We start from the raw sequence: 27,416 nt of genomic DNA on the forward strand, positions 1-27,416 counted from the left end.
CTGATGTTACAATTTTCATCACCTGATCTTGTCTAAACGATTTGAAAATTTCACTTCAATAATTAAACGCATTTTCGACTCACTTAAAGACATAATAAAATAAAACTCCTCAAAACCATTATTCATCTATTCTTTTCCAGACTATCAGTTAATGTAATCACATCATATTTTTCGTTTGAATGGTTAAAATATGCAAATTGGGTTTGATTAAGAGATCTTTTTAATTACCGCAGGGCATCATAACACGTGCCGCAGAGCATTGAATTACACTCAAACTTCTACCTGTCAGGGGCGACAAGAAGTAAAATGCATTAGTGAAACATCGTCTATCGTAAATAAATTACAACTTTAGTTCCTGTACATGATTTTTGCTTCAAGACATCGGATTTAAAACATGCGTATAAAAAAATAATAGCTATTGTGAACAGAAATTGATAATCATCCACAACTGTTTAAAAAAATTCACGTAATTGTAAACGTGCAAGTTCGAAATTGTAAACGTGTGAATTCAATGAGCATCATACAGAAACAGAACAACCAAACTCTTTATGTGGAAACAGATTATAAAAGTGTGATGGGAGACACATTTGTAAATGGAATGCTGTCTATTTTGTAGAGTTTTCGTGCAGACCTTGCTAAGTATTCCCCACTGACTGTTTCATACAGCGTTTCCAATTTTCTCAATGCTTTAGGAATAGTCGTAATTAACCCCAAGCCAATATGGCCGAGCATTTCATCGAATGTTTGGCGAAGGTTAGAGAATCGCGTGGACATACTATCCCTTCTAAAAGGATACAGATCAACTTACAAACTAGCTGATTGTTTTTCCAATACATACAACAAAATAATATCAATACCTTTATCCCTGGACTTAAATAGAGCCGAGCCAATTCCAAATGCCTGTCATTCAATACTTTTTCATGAATTTCCTCCAAACAAGAAACTTCCAAGACCATGCTTTGTTTGGTCATATTTTAACAGAGTGCTTGGTAAATAGCTATCTAAAAGCCTAGTCATTCATTCGACATCTCGGAAAATATCAGAATAAACAAGACCTTTTCTTGTTCTCACGGACCTTTCCAAGCAATTCTCTGATAAAACTTGTGTCTAACTATTCGGCTATTTAATTGGATGGTTACAGAAATATTTCAAGTCTGAAAGGAAATGTCAACTCCTTCAATGAAATGTAAACAAAACAGATGCTGTGATTTTTCTATCAGTTTCCCTTTTTTTTCCAGGATGTTAGTTCTGTGACGCGCCATGTCTCTCTCTTTGTTTGTACACTTTTTATTTTTGACTATTAAAGTGCTTGTTCACTTCATAGCAGGATGGCTGATAGTGAAATCTATTTTAGGTATAATTATGTATAAAATTTGAATTGATTTTGAACTGACTTTTCAAAAAAAGACAATTGTCTGTGATACTTAAATGACCACTTAATTTGCCCTTAAAAGTAAATTAATTATTGCAGAAGTAAGAAAAACCTGTTTACACAGCAAAAAAAAGCTAGAAGCTTTAAAAAACAAAACTTTTATGCTAATAGTAAATTTAAATTTCTCATTTACATACATTTACAAAATTTTCTAATATTTTACCATTTTCACAAATTTAAATTCTGCCCATTTTCATCCTTAAATTCAAAAACCCTTATGAGATCTGTCTGGGAATCTCAATATATTAGTGTAAAACCTTTCAGACATGTAAATATGAAAACATATCAAATTACAAGAGTATTTTGCCTACAGTTCGAATTCTTTAAAACGATTCTTCTCCTTAACAGTATATCACCGTTTGGCAGATAGGCTGACAGCTTCCCCCTTAATTAACGGTACCACCAATCAGTGTAATGGAACGCTTACTTTAAATCCTTAAATGGTACACAGACATCTTTCTGTGCTTTAAGTGATGAAATATGGCTAGATTTAGCATCTTTGGGCTCAATTTAGCATCTTTTGCCTACTTATTTCAAAATAGGATTTTAAAAAATGAAACTGGGGGAAAAAAAGTATCACCAGTCTTCATTTGGAACCAGACAAGAGCGATTTTATAACCTGAATTTAGACAATGGTAAGTATAATTGGCCAAGTTCAAGATGTCTGCGAATAACAAGCAGATATTTTCAATTTGTTCTAAATGTCTCAAGATGTCGACTGGAACACATTGTTTTTTCTTTCTTTCCTTATGAAATGAAATTATCTTAGATCTTTTCTGAAAGAACAATAAGGAATTGACCATGTCCAAGAGAGAGCAGTAAATTTATTCTTGTAATATACTATGTTAAATATTTATGAATCTCCAAGTGTTGTCACTTGTCTTGTACAGTGATCTAGCAATGCTGTGTATATTTATACATTTTGTAGATTTTTTCTCTTAATCTGTACTCTAGTTTCTGACATCACATTTTTGTTGATTGAGTTTCAAGTTGGAAACTGTTACAAATAATATTTAAATGGTATACAGGATGGCCAAGTAGATGTCGGGGCATTCCACCAACTGCACTATCAAAGATTGACCAAACTTTCTTCTGTAGTATCACATGTATGTAGGTACATGTAGATTTAAATAGTTCAGAGGATGGCTTACATGCCCCTTCAAACAACACCTGACTGTCAAAGATCAACCCACCAATCTACACTACACTTAAAAAGAGTAAATTGTACCTACGATAAAGGGATTCAGACCTGTCACTTCTTGGGCCAAAATTATTTGAATTCAGCTAATTAAACCTGACTCGTAATACATCAAGGCCTCAACAACATAAAAAAAATAAAACTTCTGATATTAAATGTACCAAACGATGTAAAAGACACCTACATTATCTTCTGTACAACTTTAATATCATCTACTTGTGTGTATTAGCGAAATCTGGCAAATTCATCATAATTTATCATTTATTCACCACTCCAAGTTTTGGCAAACGACTGCCTACAGTAAGTTGTTATCATCGAAAATGGCCCATTTAGATACTGTATACAAATAATATAAGAAATCTTTATGCGACCTGGTGAAATTATGGCCTTTTTAATATCACCAAGACTTCTATTTACTTTTCAAGCCTGTATTACTGAAATTGACAATTTCTTTGATTACACAGGCAATACAAAATTGCAAAATGCACTTCAAAATCAAAGTAAAGCCTACAATGTGCAGCAAAACAAATTTTCATGTTAAAAGTTATCATAAAAAACTTACAACTCGAAAAAGATAAGAAAGTATTACATGCGAATAAAAAACATTATTTTTTCATGAAATGTATGATTTAGCATGGATAATTATGCGCATTATGTAATTTCTTACAACAGTTGCTCATTTACAAAGGAATTCCCACCACAAAGGATTCATGTATACGGTTTTTCTGAGACTCTAATGTTTACATCTTAAAACTTCTGTTTACATCTTGAGACTTAATGCCTGTGTTTCCTGACAAAAGATGCCTTGTTTTGTATCCTGCGTGTGGCTGTAGTGTACATATTCTTAATGAGGCATTTCTTGGCATAGAAAAACCAACAAACTGAAAACTAAATTCAACACATTGTTAACTAGCTGAATTGTTTCATCGCCCAAGTTACGATCAAATGTTTTTTTACTGTAATTCTGGCACTGATATGCCAGACACTACATCTGATATCATCTAATGTTTACAGATTTTCTGACATGTGATATCTGACATTATATAACATCTGACATCAACAAGGTTTAAACTTCTCAATAATTATGATTATTGGGTATTAATGACTTAATATAACTTTTTATTAAATAAAATACAAAATCCTAAATAAAAGTTCAATTTAAATCCACAAAGTCAGAATATTTTTGAAGGTTATTAGACACTAATAATTAATTTATGTGTTTATCAAGAGTCAAATCTTCATCAGAAAATTTTAAGAAATTATTTCAGTTTTTTAAAGACATTCATATAATATTTATCTGATTTTATCGAAATTTTAAGTTTATCTGATTTTATCGTAATTTTAAGGCATAATTATCCTTTCCTCTCAGTGACTGGCCTGACCTGAACCCCTAGTGACTTGTGACACAGGGTGACCTTCCACTACAGGTTTAGTGTAGAAAACCCTAGGATCTGACTCGCCATTAGCAGCGATAACTAACAAATGATGTAATCATATCCCAACAATACAGTACAAATATTGAAATTTAAACCAAAGTCTCGCAGCTGGTTACTATATAAAGCCGCCTTTTTATTGTCACAGGACAAAATAAATCTGCATTACAACCTACAGTCAGAACGGCACTTTGGTCTACCTGTTTAAGATTTTAAACAGATTTTTTCAAATCTTGGTATTTTTGAAAACAGAAACCAAAGATTTGTTTGATGTTTACACAATAAAAGTATAAACATTTCATCTTTTTCATCAAAATGTTTACATTTCTTGGGTTTAGATAATTTTGTATTCTCCTAGTATGCCCCTGGAGGAGGTCCTGATCTCTGAAATATTTAGATGTTAAACAGACCAAGCATGTTATGTTACTGTATATTTACATAATGTAAATCTAACAAGGCTGGATCATTTGCAAATTTCATCCAAGCGAAGATAAAAAAAAGGTTCAACCGCTTATAGGAATATTAACAATTTTACCTTAAAGTTCAATATTTGAATGACCGCTTGAACTTAAAAGAATTTAAACATCATAAAATAATTTGAACGTAAGCTGTGTCCAAGACATAGTGGTTCTATAGTTGCTGACTCTGAACCTCTTGCGCTTCTTCGCTGCGGGTTCCATCAACTTAAGATTCTTAACATGTAAGGCAGCCATAATCAAGCCAGATTAAGGAAGGGTTGGGTAATCTACTCATGTACTGGCTGGTACATGTACCTAAAAAAGGCAAGGTTCGGCACACAAGATCTTCCTCCACAATGTAAAGCTAAAACGGCTTTGCCATAATATCAATGGTTCATAAAACTTAACAACACAGCCCAAAAAATATTTTTTTATGCTCTTTGCTCATTTTTTTTTTTTTTTTTTTTTTTTATTTTTTTTAATCTTTTTTTCTGTCCTATACAAAAAGTGAAACTTTGATGTATAAATACCACCCATAAAGACATTTAAGGTAAATTAAATCAGGGAGATAATTAAGGAAAAATCCATCTCCACATGAAAATGAAGCCTATGGCTTAAAATACGCATGATAACAATCATGGCCGACTTTTGAGATGGAAAAAATATGGAAAATTGTAATGACAATTGACAGCAAACATGCATAGTAAAAGACAATTCAATCGCGGTTTTCTTTGACTCATCATGAACCAAATTACATATTACAACTGCTGTTATCCATCTTGGAGATTGCGATGGGGGGGTGATTGTTCGATAAATAGCGGCAAACATGCGATTCCTGCACGTTATACAGGCATTCTTGGACAAACTAGTTTCCTGAAATTGGATTTCCAGCCTCTTTTTTTCCATTTTAGAATGGGACGAGGGGGGGTGGGGGCAGATAGCATCATGTTTTTTTTCACTCTTCACAAATAGAAGTACATTAGCCTGTCATGACAGAACATAATTATATGTTTCCCATGATCCATTACATTGATTTGTTTTAACTGCCCAATATTTCAAACTGCTGATTCTACCTTTTTCTGTGAAGGGGCAAGCCATTATTTCCATGAGCAAGAAACTTTACACTAATTGTTTAATACAGGTTTGTTTCAGGAACAGATTCGAGAGAGTTTCAATAAGATTATATTAGCTTCCAACACATTCACACTCAAATAAATTAGTATAAACTAACACTGGTAATTAAGAGGAAGTCTTTGGATTTGAAGTAAATCTTTGACTTGCTACTGTAAAGATGAAGCTAAATAAATGTTTATATATATATACCAAACTTCTTCATTTCTATCAAAACTCAAAACATGCTATTTCAATTTCAAGTAATATTATAAGTTACTCCATAAGTTATCTTTCTGCCAGTTTTGGACATTTTTCCCAGAGACGTCAGTTTATCACTGTCATTATGAAAAGTTTTAATTAAAGCACTGAGGGGTCAAATGACGCTCTGACATAAGTTTATTACCATGAAAGTGAGACACGAAAAAATAAACTGGTGTCAAATATTCGAAAATAAATGATCATTTAATAAGTCAACAAGTTTACTTTCACCTGTAGTGAAAGTTTAAGTAAGATTTAAAATGAAAATCCCGCTGAAGTATTTTTGATCTATTATGCAACGAGATAACAGCATAAGGCGTGCTCAATACTAGTTCGTAGAGATTACCTGAAAAAGTCACTTGGTCATCATATTACCATTACTTAAATCTATTGATCAAATCAGTTCAGATAAGATAATCGTATATAGATCTGCCGGGCTGTAAATTTGGTAGTCAAATTTCAGATTAATGCTGGGGGCCATCATGATTTTTTTTTTTTTCATAAATGTAAATTCAAACACTTTGACTATAATATTCATGGTGTGAACAGATTTGCTATTGAAATATTAAGTACTGTACACTATTTTTTTACCTTAGTTGCCATGATTCCCTAATAATTTAATAACCCAGATATATAACTTACAAGGTTATGAGTCCTTTTTCCATATTTAGAGTGATATTTAGCTGGTTAAAGTATGTCACTGATACATTCATTAAGCCACTAAAAGTAAAATAGTTTACTATATACAGGTAATTATAATGCATGTCAGTTACGTTTTCATACAGTATATAAGTTACATTTTATTACGCTTAATAATGCAAAAATGTATATGCTAATTATCGTAGAATGACACTTTTATTTATGCTAAAAAATGGTCCTTATGAAACTGCTTTTTACAAATCACACCTGTTGAAGCTTCATAAAAGCACTCACCCAGTCACTACCCAGGTCAATGTTTTCTTCTGACTTTTGTTTACAATCATAACTTTGGCATCAAAAGATCATTGTGTTTTATTTTATTAATAATCTATTCGCAACGAGAACATTGGGTCATTCATAACTTTAACAAGGCGTGAAAAGGAATTCTTTTTTATTACCTCCCTTAAATTGGTCTGAATGCATCAACAATCCATGTGCAACATTTACAAAAAAAAATATATAATATTTTGAACATACAGTCTGTATTTTTCTACCTATTGTAAACATCTGAATCACATAACTTGCTATATTCATTGAACGCATTCCTCATTTTAAAATGGAGAATCACAATTTAAGTGCTGGCCCCTTAACAAGAGAAGATTCTTCACAGAGTTTGCACGGACTTACAGATTACACTATATTAATTGCACAATGTAATTATTATACAGAATCGAGAGAGAGAGAAAAAAGTCAGCCATGTCATAACTTCTAATTTTCAACAGTTTTTTTCTTCCCTCTCATATTTTACACAATATTGATCAGTCTTTAAACCATAAAACCTGGTATCTTGTTCTGCACTAGGGGAAAACTCATGGGAAATTCATGATCTTTATTGCTCTTATATCACCTTTGCCACCAATAAAGCCTGGCAATTCACTGGAATAGCGATGAACTTCTATATTTTGAGCTTCCATTTGAAAACTAAATATGAACTGTTTAATATCATCTGGAAACAGTCTGTTAGAGATGGTTGGTTACAAGATGCAAAAACAAAATGTCTGACATGAGGATTAATTATTAGATTAAAATGATAATGTGTAATTCTTTCAAAGACAATTAAAATTCACTTAAACTAAAAGGAACAATTGCTATTTAATGCAACCAAAAAATTAATTAAAAGCAATAATTTCAGAATTTCTATACAGGAAAAATTCTTTACATGAATTACCTCCCTTTTGTTCAAAGAAAGCTGAAAACTTGTCCACCCATTTAATCATTCAGACTTAACAATTAATTATTTCTGTAGCATGTGATTACGTGGCGGGGAAAAAATCAATTTTAAAAATATCACTAAATAATTCAGAATAGAAATATTTTCGCTTTACAATTATTGGAAGCTGTACCCTTTTTATTTACTTCAAAAGTTAAGATAAAAATTTCAAACAAACTTCATTTTTAAGACCTTTACAAATGGTTGCATAATGTTATCAGATTGTGGAAGAATTCCTGCGGATAATCAATCATCCGTATAACAATTATATCATCACTGGACCTGACACTGACTTTATGGTGACCAGGCGTAATCTCGTAACTGGGTAGCGGCTCTTTATCAGAGTCAACGAAGATAAAAACACTGATTAATTTCTTAATAGCTCTGATAATAATACCTGTACTTCGTGCAGCATAAGAATGGCCATAGAGTACATTATTTCATGTTTTCATAATCTGATATTATATAGATGGAAAACTTTGTTAGTGTCAAAGCTGTTTCCATCAGGACCTTTTAAATTGCCAACAAATTTACCAAATTACAAACAAATATAGTTACACTTAACACAGTTCATTTGGTGTGTGATGAATTGGTGTGAGAGATAGACACAATTATAAATACAAAGCATATCACAACATAGAGTGAGGGGGCTTCATAATTACTTAAATTACCTCCCTTTAACAACATTTTAAGAAATGAGTTGTTCCAAAAACTTGGAATTTTCATGATATGATCAAAATTTGTTCATATTATAACATCCATGAACTGGCTCATTCAAACCGTGTAGGCAAAATTTTCAATTAGCCATTTTGGACGTTCTTTAGGATTTTTTGTTTTGCTATTTCTTTGTCTTTTTAACTGTATGTTTAATAAAAAGTAGTTTTAGGGAAAATTAAGAATTGAGCATTTAATCAACCCAAATGCTATCTATATCTCAGCTCTCAAGACAACATCAAAAACTTCCTAAGATTATAAATGCACTCTATCTTCTCATAACAAGGTCATTCAGACTTTTTGTTTTTATCTACAGTTTAAGAAGTAGCCCAGTTTGATATTTTCCCCTTTAGTGAATGTGGATGACTTGAAAGATAATACAAGCTTAAGAAAATGCTATCAGTCCAGGATTTGTCCTATTTGCTGATTAGCAGGCATTTATCTGTTAACTGTCTGCCTATAGCACCTTGATTAGCAATATTATCTTTGTACAGGTACTCAAAATTACTCAAAATTTTACATGTTAGTGAATAGCCAATTTGTACTACAAGACTTACAACAAGTTAGACTAGACCTAGCTTCTGGCTTGCCTTATCTCCTGTAAATCTAGTATTAAGTTGTACATATTCAAGAAATAGTAGCCTTCACACAGATTTGCTTGTACATCTAAGTTTTAATTGGTGCTGTACTTCAAAATCCTTAATCGTCTGTTGAGGCCTTAAGTTGCCTATCAGGTGGAGGAAGGTAATTTAACTTGTGAAAACTCATGTGATGTTATGTTTAATTACTTATGACAAGATTGTAATGCACTGATAATGTGCTGCATTCTTCCTTAATTCACCCCTTTGTTCTATAATTCATTGCATGATCTAAAGGTATTAGAAATACTTTATAACAGGTAAATAATAATTATCTTGGGTTGTAATGAAACAAAGCAGACTTTAGTGCTGTTCTCATACATGGAGTTATGTAAGGCAACTTAATTACAATCTTATGTAATAATAACATCATGCATGCTTCATTATTAACTATGTTGATTTTGTTATTTTTGGGGTTGTTGTTGTTGTTGTCAATGAGGACAACATAAAAAGGCTGTTGTTGTATTTGATGATGATGAGATGATGATGATGATGATGTTTTTATAATGCTGCTGCTGTTGTTTTTTATAATGATGATACTATGCTGATGATTGTTGTTGTTGATGATGATGATGTTGTTTCTCTTCTTGTTGTTGTTGTAACTGATTATATGTTGATGTTGATTGTTGTTCTTGTTGATGGTGATGATGTCTCTGTTGTTGTTGTTGTTGTTGTTGTAACTGATTATATGTTAATGACTGTTGTTGTTGTTGTCGCTGATGATGATATGATCATCATGACAATGATGTTTTGGTTGATGATGTTGTTCATACTATTGATGGTGATGTTTTTGTCACAATGATGAGAATGGCCATCATCAGGACTTTTACTTCAACTGATGATAATCAGGTTGTAAAACTGAAGTCTGACTACCCTTTAACTACTTAATGGCTGTGTACAGTTTGATTGAATACAAAAAAAGAATATGATCTATGATCAAAACAGTTCCAATTTCACTTTGACTGTATCTGCAGAACGAAAAGCGCTTCAGATCATACATTATTTCCTATGGTTTTCCAATCACGTGGATGTTGTTTCCATACATTCCCAATATATGTGATACAATCAAGCTTCTGGTGAACAAGATTGTTCAACATCCAAGCTTCTAGTGAACAAGATTGTACCATAAGCCCAATTTATCAGAGCACCTCATCTTTAATTAAGGCCTTAAATAACATAACACCAGCAATTCTTGATGAGGATTTATGTTGTAGCTTTAATCAAGATAACTTGTACTTATTATGTAAGGTAAATGAGCGACATTCAACAACAGGTAGCTTCAGGAAACATGTATTTACTATCAATTTAGATTGTTTTGCACACATAAAAAATGTTACTTCTCTTATTTTACAAATTTGTGAAATAGTAAGCCCAAGCACACACTTAGATTTGCTTTTACATCTAATTTTTAATTGTTGAACAGTTTAACCATAGGTTAACCTAACGACTGTACAGTTCTTTACTTTAACTTATTAAGGTCTCGGGTTTTTTTTTTTTTTGTTGCTTTTTCTTCTTCTTCTTTTTTTTTGTCTTGTCATTAAACGTTAACAGGATGTTCTTGGAAGAACAAGTTAAATGATCTTAAATGATTTAAACAGCTGCCAAACAATAACAGATTTTCATCAAACTTCGTCTAAATTAACTGCTTTTTGGACTGACAGGTTTAACGGGTTTCCAGTGTTCTAAATTAATTCTCACAACAAAAAAATCAAAGAGCAATAGATTTTGAAAATCTAATGCGTGTAATTGACTATTTTTTTATAAAATCTTTTTTAAAAGAATTTTCTTCCAATGACAAAAATTTTACATGTCTATGAACTTTAAGGAAAGAGAATCAGACACAATACGAAACCTCCGCAATTTTTCCTGCAAAAAAAAAAAAATATGTTGCAAAGGTATTAATTATGATTTAATACAATTCAGCTTGGTATTAAAATAATTGTTCTCAGCTGTAGAAGAGCGTCTATAATTTGTAATACAAACTTATAAATGCAATTTATTATATCAAATGTAAGAAAATTTGCAAAATTCCCCGACACAAATGATCTCAAATTGATAATATATGGCATCTACCTGATGTAATATTGCCTAGAAATAATCTGGGAAACAATGCAGAATTGAGATAATTCATATATCGTACACTTATAAAAGGGATATCCATTTTCATTCTAAATCCATTTTTTCCACCCATTATAAAGACTTATTTCTTATCTTTAAAAGAAAATAATTAATAACCTTGTTTCTTCACAACTCTCTTAGTAAACCTTGAGAATTTCCATCAGCATTCCGATTTTAATGATAATTCCATGCAAAATACATAAATTTTATTTAAAAACTAATTTTCTGAAATATCCATCTTGAGACCTATATTAACCACCCTAGACACATACTGACAAGGGGAAATCCTCAAATCCAGCAGTTAAATCTCATTTTTACTTTTATTCACGGCCATTAAGATCTGGCCAAAAGATTTCACAGCAACAACTCATATGTTTCGTATACCCCAAACTGTCAACATGTGACTATAAATCAGTTAAATGCTTATAATAAATCCAAAATAAAAGGGTTTTCTTTCCACGAAGCATTCCTTTGGTTTATAGGCATCTTGACTTTCAATTTCGCTCCTATTTTATTGCCCGAGACTAATTGGTTAGCCATATTGATAAAGATAATAATATAAACAAAGGGACAACATCAGATTTTTGCAGCTAATAAGCCTATCTTTCAGACTGTGCCCACTTTCAACTTTCCAGGAACATAAAGAGTTTGCTTTAAAGAAAAGTAGTTTGTTTCTTTTAACTGAGAGTTTGAATTTCCCAATGGAAGTTGCCAGATATAAAATTATATGCAACACATTATTGTAAGTGACAACAATCACAAATTTACTGGATACAGTCATAAATCAATGATTTAGACAAATGCATAAAAAAAACCTGTCTAACTTTAGGCACTGAACCATAATTGTTAAGAGCACCATACTCTTTAGATATTCCATAAAAAAATTCACTCAATTCTAATGGATAAAAGCATCTAAATCATATAAAATTGTCATTTGTTTATTGGACACCCACTTATTTTTACACAATCTCTGGCAAGGGAATTTTGTAATATGACATGTAACTAATATAGTCCTATCAAAACTGACTGGTAGCAGTCTCTTTAGATTTAAAAAAACAAACTTGCATTAATGTTAGACTTATATAATGCCTGTGTCTTGAATTCAAGTTAAATTTTAGTCAAGTCTATAATTATATAAGTAGAAAATTTCAAGTTTTATTAAGGAAATTAATTTCATTAAATTGATCACAATTAAAGAAGCAATTAGGGTTCCAGGTGTTTAAAGGAACACTATTGTATTATTGCTGTTCTTAGCATTATAACGAGGACAGCATTCAATAATTCCATTAAGTTTCAAAATTTGGAAGTCAGAGACTGCAAAATGTCTTGACACGTTGAAATAGGTAAAGAAGGCAAAGCATTACAGTTTGGAGGTCACAAGCCAAAATGAGAAAATGACCCCAAAACTTCCAATAATGGAAGCCCTGATAATGGAAACATCAATTGCTCAATAAGGCACAGCATTAAGTTTCAATAATTAAGAATGGAATGATACTGAATAATTTGAATTCCCAACAAGAAAGGTATTTAAAAAATATTGTCATATAACTCTGTTGGGCTCAAAGACAAATTTCTAACAATGACTTAGGAGGGTTAACCCGTGAGTACTGGCGACAATTTACCACTGAGGACAGTCATTGTATAATTATTGCATTACATCACAACATAAGGATGTCTATGTGCAAAAAAACAAGACAAAACAAAAACCATTTTCTTATGTGTCACAAACTAAAAGTCTTTGTATAAAAAATATTCATAAGAAAACTTGTCTTATCTTAACAATAAAACTCTAGCAGCATGTTTCGACTTCCCTAACCATGCATGTTTTATTTTCATGCTGTATTAAAAACAGATGCTTTTATTGCTTATAAATCTGGCAACACCTGACGGCCATTTGCTGGGCAGAAAACATGCTTTACATCGACAGGCCACTAAAGCTTTAATCAAAATGCAATTATTTATTTATTATACCGGAAAATTAAAAACAACACAGAAAATTAAAAACAACTTTATTGAATCACATGCCTAATATATGTCGCAATTAGCAATTCAACAGGTTTATATAAAGAATGTCAAAATTTATGATTTTATGTAATGACTGAATGTATTTGGGGTTAAATTCAGTTAATGTTATAATTATGATTAAACATTTACGAGATGAAGATTATAACCTGAATAAAATATTCAAATATGATTGCGGGAATGAATACATGCAAGATTGCAAAAAATTTCTTTATTTTAATAAGATCATCAATTTTGGTTAAATTCAAATCATTTAGATGAAACTGGAAACTATTAATTTAGCATTAAACTTTTTAATTGGTGGTTTAATATAGTAAAAAGGTGCTTTCAAAAGTATAAAAAATGCCTGAAACCTTGTAACCAATTGCAGTTTCACGAACTTATTTCATAGTATTACATTTGTTTTCTATATACATGTTTTTTTCTTTACTTTGCAATGATAATAAAAAGCCATCAAAATTGTTTTTGTTCTCTTCCTTTTCATATTAATACAAATCTATACTTTTTCTCTTATTTTTCTATAACATTAAGAGCTTTCTAAATGCATCAATTTGATTAAATACATGTTTAGTTTTAATGTTAAATGCTTCAGATACAATATCCTTATCTGTTCTGAACGCCTGAAAACCACCGTCCCTAGAAGATTATTGATAGCTTCATATTGCTGCCGTATCAACGTAATATTATCTGGCAAATAAAGTATACCTCCCCCCTTTGTAATTTCATTAGTTCACAAAAACCATTATGGCATGAACATAAAACTGTTTTGACGAGTCCCAGTTTGGATATAACACGAAGAACAAAAAAATTCCAGATAGGGCCACGATAGTCATAACTGTATAGGAAAGACTTGAACTGATGTTTATACATTTTATTACGGAATAATTCAAAGAGAAATCGCCAGTAGAGAATACAGTGCTGTCAGTCATGTGACATTTGATTTTCCATTTAATGATCAAATGCTGTGATGTATACAAAATACACAAAACACAGGAATTCTTGGCATTTACTGAAATTAAGCTTTTGTTTGAATAATTTCTCCACTCCACTGAAATGGTTTTAAATTTTGATTCAAATGTATTTTATAAAACATACATGTTTAAAGATTATAAATAATTCATCACTTTATTGAGCGTCAACAACTCGTCTTCGTGACTGCTTAAGGAAACAGATTCTAACCATACTACCAGTGCAGACCAAGATATGTCCGCACATCCGTGGCATCTGATCATAGTCATGGCATCTGATCATAGTCGGCACTATTCCCTATTGTGACAATCATCATATACTTTTCAAAGGTTCAATTTAATTAACAATTATATTATCTGTCTGAAGATATTAAGGAAACAAATTTATATAATTATAACATTATTGATATCGTCAAGTTTTTCAATACTTTCTAAATGTATATCTCAAAATTTCAGTTTCGATCAAATCGAATTTAGTGCTGATCAGCCTAATGTTACCATCAAATACACTGACAGTCACCAATAATCACCTTTAGATGTTATATAAAAACTGTGACATTAATGATCCGTACCATTGTTTACACTAGAATATACCATATATTTAGTAGGGCATGGTTGTATATTGAAATGGGTGAATTATCTACTGGTGAAATCACCACTTAGTTTATCCCCTTGGCTATCTTTACTATTGCGATCAATTTATCATGACCCTTCCGGCAACTTTTATATAAATTTTCACTACAACTAATGACTTTTCATTACTCGAACAATTAACACAAGAGAAAAATGCATGCATATATAGTTGTTAATGTACACGAGTAGAAATTGAATAAAATATTCACCATGTCTGTATCTTGGCACTTAAGCGAGGAAATGTTTTCAACATGACAGATTAGGAGAATAGGGGGAAAAATGACACGTAAAAAAAAACATTTTTCAAAAAGTAATGAACTTTGCCAATCTTGTGTCACAAAAATCGTTCCGGAAAACCCATGAATAAGATGAAAAATGCCAAAAGTCATACAAACATAATTGAATATGTATGATATATATGTTTAAACAATTCTTCAAGCATTGTTTCGATTGATTTAAAGATCTCATGTCCGACCGCCCCCTTCATTTAGCTTTCTACTTATCATCCTAAATCAGTCAAATTTCTGACAGATGTGCTTTAAGCAGAAAATCCGAATTTTTCCAGGCTGTACAGAGAGACGTAGTAATGAATAGTCTAACAATAAGAGAAAACAATTGAAACTACGATAAAAGAGCAATTATTTAAAATATTCGATACATGTTGTGTCAGAATCACGGACAATACACTGTGAAAGTGTTCCAGATCATAGAAAACATTATTGAGTATTGAAACTAGAATAACGAAGAAAGTTCCGCAATGGAAAGCCTCAGGACCAATTTTATTAATAGCGTTAAGGAAATCATCGAAAATTCACGAAATTTAATTATCCCTTTTTTGTCCCCTTGTATCATTACTAATGAACAAGTAAGGGCCCATAAAGGTGGTGTTCGAGGGATCCATAATTAGATTTTCTAACTCAAATGGGTTCCAATTAGTAGTGCTGGACAAATTAGAGAATGGATTAATTGGAAATTATGGCTAAAATATTGGAGACCTCGCATGACATCACAAAAAGTATGTTTCTATAATGAATACCAATTGGAAAAAAATGACCTGAAGGAAAGTTATTAATTAGAACCAAGAGAGATGACAATGAAACACTGGTCTTGTATTTCTCTTTGTGACATATATCACCAAATTTAAAGTTACATGAAAACATGATCAAAAGTATCATTTTTGTTATATTTTTGTCTGACTGCAGATATTTAAGCATCCCTTGTATATATAGTCATCATTCCTCATCACCTAGTTACATTTAAAAGTAAGTATTTTTTTACTTCAAGTTCCTGAGTATAACTTAGACCACCACAACAGAAGTCTCTCTGATTCATATCAAAAAAATTTAAACATATACAAATCAAAAATAAACAACTGACATTCACGGATGATTTGATTTTTTTTTGTACTGTCAAAACTGCAGGTTTTTCTATCACTACGATTAACAATAGCGTGTTTCATTGTTTAAAAGTGACAGAAATCAATTAGTTAAAATGTGGTCACAATCTTTTTTAAAAGCTTCGGTTAACCGAACTAAACCTTAAATAATTTATGGGTGGTTTCGTCAAACAGCATTTGGACAATGTGAAGTGACCAGAAATGTTAAATTATTTTTCACCTCATTCGAGGCTCCAGGCAGCAATTAACTGAACGTGTCCATGATTTATAAATATCTAATAACAATTCACTAAGAAAAAATTGTTTCATACAATGTACTGTACTGTAAAACAGCGGAGTGAACAGGTTCAATGCACATACAGTAGTAATGTATGACAAACACATTTTCGGATAACATTGTTAACATCTGACTTAACTTTTTAGCCTGGAGGGCCCGGAGTATCGATGGAAAAATATTTCTTTAACTTTGATAAAACCAAAGATCAATATGAAAGGAAAACACCACAAACATTCTATACATATGAATAATCACTAATCAGATCTTCTCATTTATAAATAATTTACCTATCTATACTTGGAGAAAACATTATTTACTTTGTTTAAAATTTCAAAAAATTAATTTTTCAACAGTCACTTTAATTACATGACCTTTATATTCATAAAAAGATTTAAATAAGGAGAAATCAAAGTTTCAAAACCATAATAAACTTTATATATATACAAAACATCATATAATTATTTGCAACTCAGAAAAGGAAGATGCTCAACCTTTTGTATTAATCAGCTGATACTGTTATTATGTTATATAAACGTTTTAATATTAAAATTAAGGACATGAAATTACATTGTATTAAAATTCATAATCTTTGTCATAGGGACTATTACCACAAAGTTGTTGCCAGTTTTTGTGTGCGTCTTGCAGACATATCATGCACCTGTTCTCAGGCCGCTGCAGATAAGATTCCATTCAGCTTTTACTTTTTCACATACACATAATACCACTGCTTGAATACATGTTGAATTATTTATCAAACGTTTCCCTATATTACATAACAAACAACAATGGCGTTTTAAGTGTCTCAATTTTCTAGAGTTTCTTCATTTTGAGATATAGATCTACTAGACTTGAATAAGCCATACATTTATACAGCCAGATAAGCCTTTGTATATATTGCATTCATTTCTAATTTTAAGTTTGTTTTCCTTGGGAATTAGCGGAAAAAATGGAAATTTGAGAACACTTTCTCAAAAGCACAATGCAAATGAAATCAGATTTTTGGCCAAGTTATTGAAACACTGTAACTAGATAGACAAACAGATTAAGGTTTTATCCTGGGAATGTGAACAAATGAACAATAAAAGGTATTATATGATTTTATTTCTTCTTAAAATCACAAAATTAATGTAACATGTGTTTACATAGCATGATAATTATTTGACTACAATTTTTCATTTCTTTTTGTCAATTTGTCATTTGTTTCATTAATTAACTACTTGGCAAAATCAGGTTTGTAATCAAATGGATTGAACTAAACTATTTGGGTATTTGGTAAAGTTTTAAAATTCTTGAAAGTCATGGGCGATACAGTATTTAATTGTAGGTTTATCAATATGAATCTGGGTTCTGTTATAATGTTAAATTAAAGATAAAAAATTATATCTTGTTAATACACATCAATGAATTTCCATACAGCCTGCATTAAAGCCTTCCATTCCATTTTTACACACAGCTTAATTGTCCCCGCCACCCAGGGTCAGATTTTTTACCTTTAAACAACCTATAAAACGTAACCATCAAAACTGGTAAAGTTCACAAGTAAGGTTACATGAAAATGATTTATATGTCATTTGCAAGTTTCGCATGAAGTATCCCTGGCTAAATGTTGTGAAAATGACACATGTGACAATATTTGAAAGAAAAAATGTTTCAAAGATACGCCAGCTTAGTGTTCAGACAGCATAAAGGAAAAATCCACCTATTACACTTTCAGCGCTATTATGTTTGGTAATCGGAATTTATGTTTGCTTATTACATACAATAACACAAAAATCTAGTCCTACAAACCTACATTTGTATATCAACATGCTGACATACATGTATTATTATACAAACAACAGGGCAATGTCTTTTGAAAAATAAGTATATCATCAGAAATTAATAATCAAGGAAAACAAATGACACTGTGGCTGGATTATGATGTCAAGACATAAATAATTAAATACAGGGGGCAAATTGGGTCCATCATCACAACTTGGCTTTAAAACTTCATAAATAGTAAAGTTATAAATAGTAACTGACGAAAGAAGTTTAAAGAGAAATATTAAATATATACTTCATTACAAAAGTCTCCTGATCATTACATGTATCCTACCCAAAACATGGAAATAATATACTTAAAATTATAAACAGATGATATCAAAAATACTATAGAGGTTTTGAAATTATTAATTGTATATAATATGTATATAAAATTTAATACCAAAGGTCAGACCTTGAACACAAACAAAGCATATAAGTTGGACAGTTGAATATAGATATTACCATTTATCTATGACAGGACTCAATGTTTGTTACTTATCATACACATGTATAAATCACTAACAATCAACGTAATACAATAGACAGAGTAGTAATTAATCAATTAGTACACTATATGCCTCATAATTGATTAATTAACTATACCTAATTGGATCACACTGCACTATAAGGACAGGACTAGCTGACATGTGTTATTAAACATGATGGGTACAAAAATCAGGCAAATATATTAATAAATATATATTTATAGAAATATATATAAACCCAATAACACTAAATCATATCTGTAACTGTATAGGGAAGATAAACAGAAGTTAATCTTTCCCAGTTATCGAGATAATTATTAATAAGCACAAAACAATTAACTCCCAGGCCAATGTAGTTTAATTGTTATAATTGATATAAAACAGTGCAAAACTATTATCTCGCTCTCAAATTTCCAGGGATTATTTTACTTTGAGTGCATAACTATATCATTCCCAAGAAAATATCGATTGGTTAAAATCTGCCATGACTTGCAGACAACAGGGAGAACAGAAATTTATCTAAAATCATTAATAAAGACAATAAAATGATTCTCTTGTAACATTTTTCGCTCTTTTTTAAAAAATGGAAACCGATTTTAGAAAATGCTTGTACAGAGGTATTCAGTTTCATGAAAGAATTTATTTATCTCACCGGAATTGACTATGACGAAAGCAGCAGATAGCTGACATTATACTACAAACAACTTCTAAATCACTTTTATTGTGCAACACAAAAACATTTACAGAACATTTTATAATTGAAAAATCAATTAATAAATGAAATTTGGAACACTCTTTGATCATCAAATTTTCAAAAAGTGGAAATCATTTCCTCTGGGTTTATTTTTAAAATACTTGGTATACGTTTAAATATAATTATATATAATATATATCAAACATTTCAACATGATGCATTAATATGGTATCATAATCATATAGATATTTGAAATTTCTCTACCCTCATCTACAAAAATGTTTAATTAGATATGGTGTATGTATCTATCAGCACTATCAAATCCCCTATGGTGATCAAAACTTTCCAATTAATTGTGATAATAGGATTCTGTCGTCACACAGCTGGAGAGTAAAGGGGTTTCCAAGCTTCAACTGGTTCCAGATTACATAATTAAATGACCGAGGGTGGCATCCACTTGACATTTTAGCCAAGTCATAGGTCAGTCTGGCCCCCTTGATGTGCCAAAGCTTATGATTAATCACTCTGTGTTATCCTCCAGGGATTCTTTTACTCTGCTAAACCATTTACCTGCCATCCAATTACAAAATGATTGATTTTTTGGCTTGCAAGGCATGTACATACAAACAATTAATTCAGGCATTTCAATCTCTCCTTAATCCAAAACAAAATTTCTAAATTTGAGAATTTGCATGACATTCAGGAAACTCTTCCACAATTTGGGTAAATTAATTTTGATTTATAAATGAATAAAGAAAATCTTAATGAAGTTTATAATAGAACCGAAACAGGGGAAAAATAAAGTTCCGCATACAAAAGTGGTGATAATGATCTTGTTTTTTCTTCCTATCTTTCCAAAGTTAAATATTAACATGCAATGAAGTTAAACCTCAATTTAATATGTATTCACAGTAACACAGTTTACTAAAAATTACTTATTATATTTAAATTTGTTTCTTGAAAATAAAAACAGCCCATTGGAAATCCATTCCCTCTAATTCTAAAAAATCAATTCATTTAGGAAATTCTTGACTTAAAAAAAAAGTCACTGAAATTTAGTCATATAAAATCCTTCCTTAATACCACAAAAAGAAGTTCATTAGATAATCTGCTTAAATTAACACACAAAATTGACATATTAATCCCTCTACTGAAATTCCAACTATTGGTATTCTATTTACTAGAGATATGTAGTACAGAGAAATATCGTATTGGTCTGCAAATTGCTAATTAATTAGTCACTTTAAAAGGAACTATTTTTTGTATATGAAAAGGATAAAATTTTCAACATAAAATGTAATGGAAATGACAGAAAAAAATGGTTGTGACAGAACAAAATCTGAACATAAAACAAAATCAACTTCAATTTTTTGCGTATTAACAAGTTTCGACAAATATTTGTCTTTTAAGACTGCTTTTTTTATGTGTAACACAGTCTTACAGAATAACTCGAAACAATTTGCTTCACATTACATATAATTGTATAGACATAGAGGAGAATGAAGAAAACACTCAATGATAACAAGTGCATGTTTTCAATACGAGAAGTATTATAGATATTCTTTCCTCCGACAAGAGACGGAACTATTTTTTTTCCAATCGTTAAAAGGATTCTGATGCCTATTGCAGATTTTCATGCGTAATCAAACTAGAACATGCAAGAAATAGCTTGTAAGCATGCGAATTTCAGCGTTGTTCCCGGAATGATAGAATTTCTAGATAGATTATGTAAATAATTCAGGTTTTTCTGTAATGCTATACAGCAATAAAAATGTATCAAGTTTTTTTTGTTTATCTACTTTATTCCTAAATTAATGCTATATTGGCTTGTGGATGGACATGTTAATTAAGATTTTGTGGAAAAAAGCAACTTAATAAAAAAAACTATTTGATTATCAATATATACATTGTACAATTGTATGTTGAATTTATCGATCAATCAGGAATGCATGAATCTAAATATTAATGTAACTAGCTACCTGTAATTAACTTTAACAGTTGAATCATTTAAAACTTGGAAATATTTTAATTTCACTTTTTACACTTCCGTTCAGATCATTTTGATAAAAGTGTTAAACATGTTTCTGGTATTCATCAGTTTTGATTCAATTTACATGCCTGATAAAAATCTGAAATTTTTCAATTGAAATCTAAGCGAGATCATTTTTATCTATTGATCAGCAAGAGTAATAATGTCTTAAGTTTCATTTTCTAAACCAAATAACATTGTAATCACCAATTATGACCCTGCCCGTCCCCCTAATTATCGCTAATTCTAACCCCTTAGACTACCCCTTAATTGAGCGATCGCACCTGAAAATTACAGGTAGTTTGACAGTGTAGTGAATCTAACGACACAAGAAAATTATGGGGTAAAAGCAAACATGGCTTTATTTTGCTCTAGTCGAATACAAAAATTTAGTACATTTTTTTTCTATAAACAATAGATACTTGAACTTGAAGGCAATTTCTGATCATATACCAAAAGTAACCTCTAAATATTTATTTTCATATTATTTCAATTTACCTACTTTTTTAGTTACATTATAATTAATTTTAACAAAATTAGACCTCAGAGTTCAAATCGCCCTTAAGCAACATTTAAAATTTTCACAAACTTTCGTGATTCTATTGTAACTAAATAAATATATTAATAGGCTCGGCCAAAGTAAACAGTCAAACATGTCATGTTCTTTTGACCAGCAGTACAAATTTACAAGTTTTTAGAGCCGACCCATCATTTCTATTGACAAGAATTTTCTATGTATTTCAATACTTTCTATTTACCAACTAATAGTAACCTATTCATCAGTTTCGGCCGCCCAATCATGTAAGTAAATACTTGTATGCCGTGTTAGCAAATATTAAGCAAACTGTCCAAAGTGTAGGCATAATAACAACCTTTTGTGGTATTATCAGTGTCCAATAGCTCCTACAATGCCATTCTTGTTATCGGACTGAAACTAAACAATTAATCCCAGGGCACTGTCATTCACATCTGCGTAAAATACAAACTTTTATCAAATAAGCTTTTGCGCCTTCATGTTTGTGAGAATGTGGACAGATGTGGTCTCGCAACTTTTCAGAATTGTCACATACGAGAGAACTCAAATGTCAAATTCTGGCAAAAAAGAATTTTTTTACTGAAAAAGCTTTTCAGTGTTTTAATACCTATTGGTTCGTAATATCTTGGTGTCAATGTTGTATTAAAAGGTATATAAAACTCTTATCAACCAGGTCACTATGGTAAAATTTCAATTTTTTCCCCAAGAACCACCAAAATATTTGTGTATAAACATAAATTAGGCTCTATCTGTAAAAAACATTTAGAGTAAAAATTCATATTTATAAATAATATATAATAAATGAATAGGAAAAAATTATGTGACAACAGTCTTCAACTTTCAAAATACCATTATTAACAAATAAATTCTGTTAACATTTTACAAAAGCAAAAATTTTACAAAATTGACAAATATGATGGAAAACTGACTTCAGATTTTCAAAGGCCAAAGTTAATTTATTTGCACTTAGCATCGAGCATTATAACAAAAATGATTTGCACTTAATTTAAGTTCTATCATCAACTTTAAATGATTTGCATTACAAAATAGATTGGTTTACTGAACTTAATACTATTTGCTTTTTTAAAGTTGTAACATTCAGAACAATTTTATATCAATTTGACTGAAAATGAACCTACATGTAGTACATTCATATATGACACATTTAAAATATTTAATTTTACGTTTATAATATATTGTAAATATTATATACATTTTAAAATATGCATTCTTTAGAATAGGGATTTTAGTCTCAATTTGAAATATAAGGTCCAAAATAGTATGGAATGTATTATTTTATATTGATATATCATTGCGAAAAAAACTGTAATTCATTTTTATTTCTCCTCTACATTTTAAGGCTTAAATTTCATTTACACAGATAAGATCAAAATTGTTCAATGTGTCTTTTGTTCATACACTTGTGAAGTCTTTTGTCTGGGCCTAAAAACTGCATGAAATTTATCCAACCCCATGACTATTAATTTCAATACACACTGTAATTCTGCCTTGCCTTTGTTATTATTTCAAATAACATGCATTTGTATTAAATTATTCATATTGCCACAAAATATAATTAGCAATTACCATGTAGCATTGCCAATTCCGATCAATTTTGTACCACTCTAAGAAAAAAAGCTACATGAACATTCGGTCTGAAGAAAATCAAATGTCAAACTTGACATAGATCTACGAAATTGTGTTTATGTATTAACTTATTTTTAGAGTGTTAAAACAGGCACTTATTTCTCAATTACCCATTATCAGTTTGTATAAATTACTAGAATATTTTGTTTTTCAATTATCAGACATGTTTTCTCTTTAACTTGTGTTTTTTCGGGTTCTTTTAGAACATAATGAATGACTGTCATTCTATTTTCTATATTGTTTCGTTATATGTAACACTTTTTTTGTTGAGATGTTGTTTTTTGGCCATTTAAATTCGTTATATCACAAATTCTTTACATATTTTTACTTTTACCCAATACTATTCATTTTAAACAATTTTCTGTAATTAACAATCGAAAATGTCACACACCTTAAAATTACACCTGTGCAAAATTACAGTAGCGGCGACTTGAAAAGATTTGCCGAATATACATGTATCAATGTAATGGGACACACGGTGATCGAAGTAAACATAGAGGTTTAACAAGCTAAATAATGGAACGTTACACACACTAAATTCAGTAAATAAGAGGAAGGTTTAACTAATCTAATTCTACCTTCTGATGCAAATCCAATTGCTGTAAAATATAAAATTCCAATTAAAAACACAAATAAATTCCCAACACATCTTGTATAGTCCGCCATGATTCACATTCTGATAGCGAACGAGACAGTTTACCGCACATGCGCACTAGGGGTCCGATACTACTGGCACGAAATAAAACGTGTGCTGGATCTGAGTCAGCTTATCAACTGCGAAGCTGCACATTAAAACCGACCTGATTAATGTTAACATATTAAAATGGCTTCTTTACTTCAAAGATAGAAAGTTGTATAGATTTAACAAACTGCGAAAATAGTTGCTGATAAATAATGGCTTCAAGATAAAAATTAATTGAAAGAAATCTTGAGATGATAACAACAATTTGACAAAAAACATTAAGATATTAACCCCGTTATAGTAATGAACAACATATGATAAAATACATTTAGTTATATACCTCGTTATAGTGAGGAAAATTAGATAACATTAACTCATTCTGTACAAGTGTATTCACACTGTGTTTACAAACCTTTGTTCCTTTTTTTGATATGATATAATTTCTAAAATGATATTCTTTAGAATCATAAGTTTAAAAGAAAATATAGACCCCACATTTTTCATGTCAATTTAACTCAACTTGTTTTACCTTAAGAATTAACGAATAACAACTTTGAAATTAATTATTCTGAACATTGTAACATAGTCACATTGTTTAATTTCTCAGCTGAAATCTTATTCGAATGAATTCCTTAGTGAATGCTTAGATAAATGCTGCCCATCTGAACTCCCCAACCCTATTTGTGACTGTTTCTTGTACAGTCGCCCTTGGAAAACCATATCGGCAACTTATACCAAAATACTGCCAGTAGCGTGTTTAGGGATCGAGCAAAAAGATACAAAATTTACTCAATTCCAGAAGTAGCAACTGTTGTTTTTTTAACACGCAATGTGTAATGCTTCATTACCTAGGCCCTCAGTTTTTAAAGTTTCATCAAAAATACTTTTGTTGGGTGTCTTCTGGGTGCCCTGCTTGGGTGTGTCGGGGGCTGCGTCCTGTGAACGTTGCCTTTGCCTTGTTGATCTTTATTCTTGTGTTTTGTTATCATTGAGATATCGGAGAGGACGTTGTGATGTAACAAATCGCAAAAGCATAATTGTCCGAGACTTGCTGTCTACTGATTATCACCATTTTCAATTTGCAATGAAAATTGAAAAAAAAATTAGAATTATTGATTTAAAATACAATTGAAAAAAGGACTAGGAACTTATCTATATCGGTAGCGTAAGTCTCTGATAACTTTGCCTTGTTAAATCATGACGGGAAAATCTAACAATTTTAAGAGTCAAGTTCGCGCAAAAGAGTGTGGTTATCGATCTTTTCATTTTCTATGTTTGCAGCTTCAAATCCCTATATTAAATAATTGCTTAAAGGATAGCGCAATTGATACTGAAATTATTCATTTCCCAAAGAAACAAGTGGTTCTTTGATGTGCAAAATGTAAAACATCCTCACATGGGCCAACAATTCTGAAATTCTCACCCGTAAAACATCATAGTTGGAGTAACTGGTGACCGAACCCGACCTTTCTTAAGTTTCACACGACCGCTCTTAAATATGACCACCCATCCCTTACTTTATAATATGCAAATTATGAATAATGCATAAGTTAATAGATTGTCGGCTCATCAAAGGAAATCTACACTAGCTGATTATCGCAATAGGTGTTAACAGTACAGTAGACACGCCCCCTTTTACCACCAGTTTGTTGACATTGTTATGTTGTTAATTGATTATATTTAACGAAGTTTGTAATTAAAAAGTTATCAACTTTCAGCGTTTGTTCAATGAACAACGTAATAACTTAAGATATTTCATAACTCTCATTTAATAATACTAAGAAATAATCAAATAACTTGCTATATGTAAACAAATTTTATCTGATGGGTCTTTCGATGTCTTTTTCAACCACATTTAGAGGCACTCTGATTTAAGAGCCCCGGTATTTGTAATTGGATATTTTTTTTCATCTGTAAAGTTTCAAAGTCAAGTGTTTTATTAATACTTTAGAAAAAAAAACTAACTCGCGAAAATATAAGTTATTTTCATTCATTTTATAGGTAAGATAGATCAGTTGAATCTAACTATTTAATGTCCATCTGTCTCAATTCTTTCTTACATTGGGCTAGTCCTACTTGGCCCTTAAATGTAATTTGCATGAATATAAATGAACACAAAACGAATTTCGTGATAAAAAAGCATGATATTTCATCAGTTAGAATATTTTGAAACAGAATCACTATGTAAACTTTGCTAACATGTTGTGCTTAGTTATAGATATAACAAATAGATATAACAAACTGTAACGAACTGATAAGCCAATGTAAGCGGAAACATAAGTTGAAACACGTTACGAACACTACTGATGTGTATCAGAAATTGTCAACATTTTCTCAAGATTTACAAGATAATGTTCCGTGTTTCTGTTGACGAAGGACAGACTGAACACTAGTTTGTATTTTTTTTTGCTCTCGGCAAAGTGTCGAACTATCGCATCTTTTCGGTCCTTTTCCTAAGGATTATGGGTATTATATATGCATTTCGGACTAATGACATCATGATTTCGTTGATAAATCATCCGGAACTTTTAATGCCGTTTTGCTCAGTAACAAATTAACAAAGTTGTTTTGTCTGCGGTGGACGCGATTTTTTTTAAAGATTCAATAAATGTTACAGAGCGACTACCTTTGTTAAAGTGAGATTATGCTCATATTTTCTTTGTCAAGTTGAGCTGAATTGACTTTTTATTTCAAAAGATTGACTGTCAAAATGGTGTTTGACCAAAAGTTGATTTTGGAAAATGTTTAGAATAGAATTATAAATCTGCCTAAAATTTAAAAAGACTGCCCCGCTCTTTTTATAAACTTAGCGTTATAGGTAAATTCTAACAGATATTTACAGTACAGAAATTTCGTTTGGATCCGTGCGTTATTTATTGTTTATGCGAACTTAAATAATTAATTATTATCAAATTAAAAGGAATTATGGCAAAATGAAAACTTATTTTGATATTCACCCGTTCACTCACTATAT

The 27,416-nt window shown here is 30.8% G+C and overlaps 1 protein-coding gene across 3 annotated transcripts in view; it reads right to left on the bottom strand.

Moving 5' to 3' along the window:
• The window catches only part of LOC132743038 (ephrin type-B receptor 1-B-like), a 110,577-nt gene extending 86,107 nt beyond the window's left edge, over nt 1–24,470 (bottom strand). For all 3 annotated transcript variants that reach the window (XM_060731552.1, XM_060731550.1, XM_060731553.1), the window contains exon 1: nt 24,339–24,470. In XM_060731552.1, coding sequence (XP_060587535.1) covers nt 24,339–24,426 — 88 coding nt within the window. In that variant the 5' untranslated portion in view covers nt 24,427–24,470. The remainder of the gene's footprint in view (nt 1–24,338) is intronic.
• Between the last annotated feature and the right edge of the window lie 2,946 nt (nt 24,471–27,416).

The sequence above is a fragment of the Ruditapes philippinarum genome, unplaced genomic scaffold (assembly GCF_026571515.1).
Source record: "Ruditapes philippinarum isolate M1 unplaced genomic scaffold, ASM2657151v2 ctg3184_1_1_1_1, whole genome shotgun sequence".
NCBI lineage: Eukaryota > Metazoa > Mollusca > Bivalvia > Venerida > Veneridae > Ruditapes > Ruditapes philippinarum.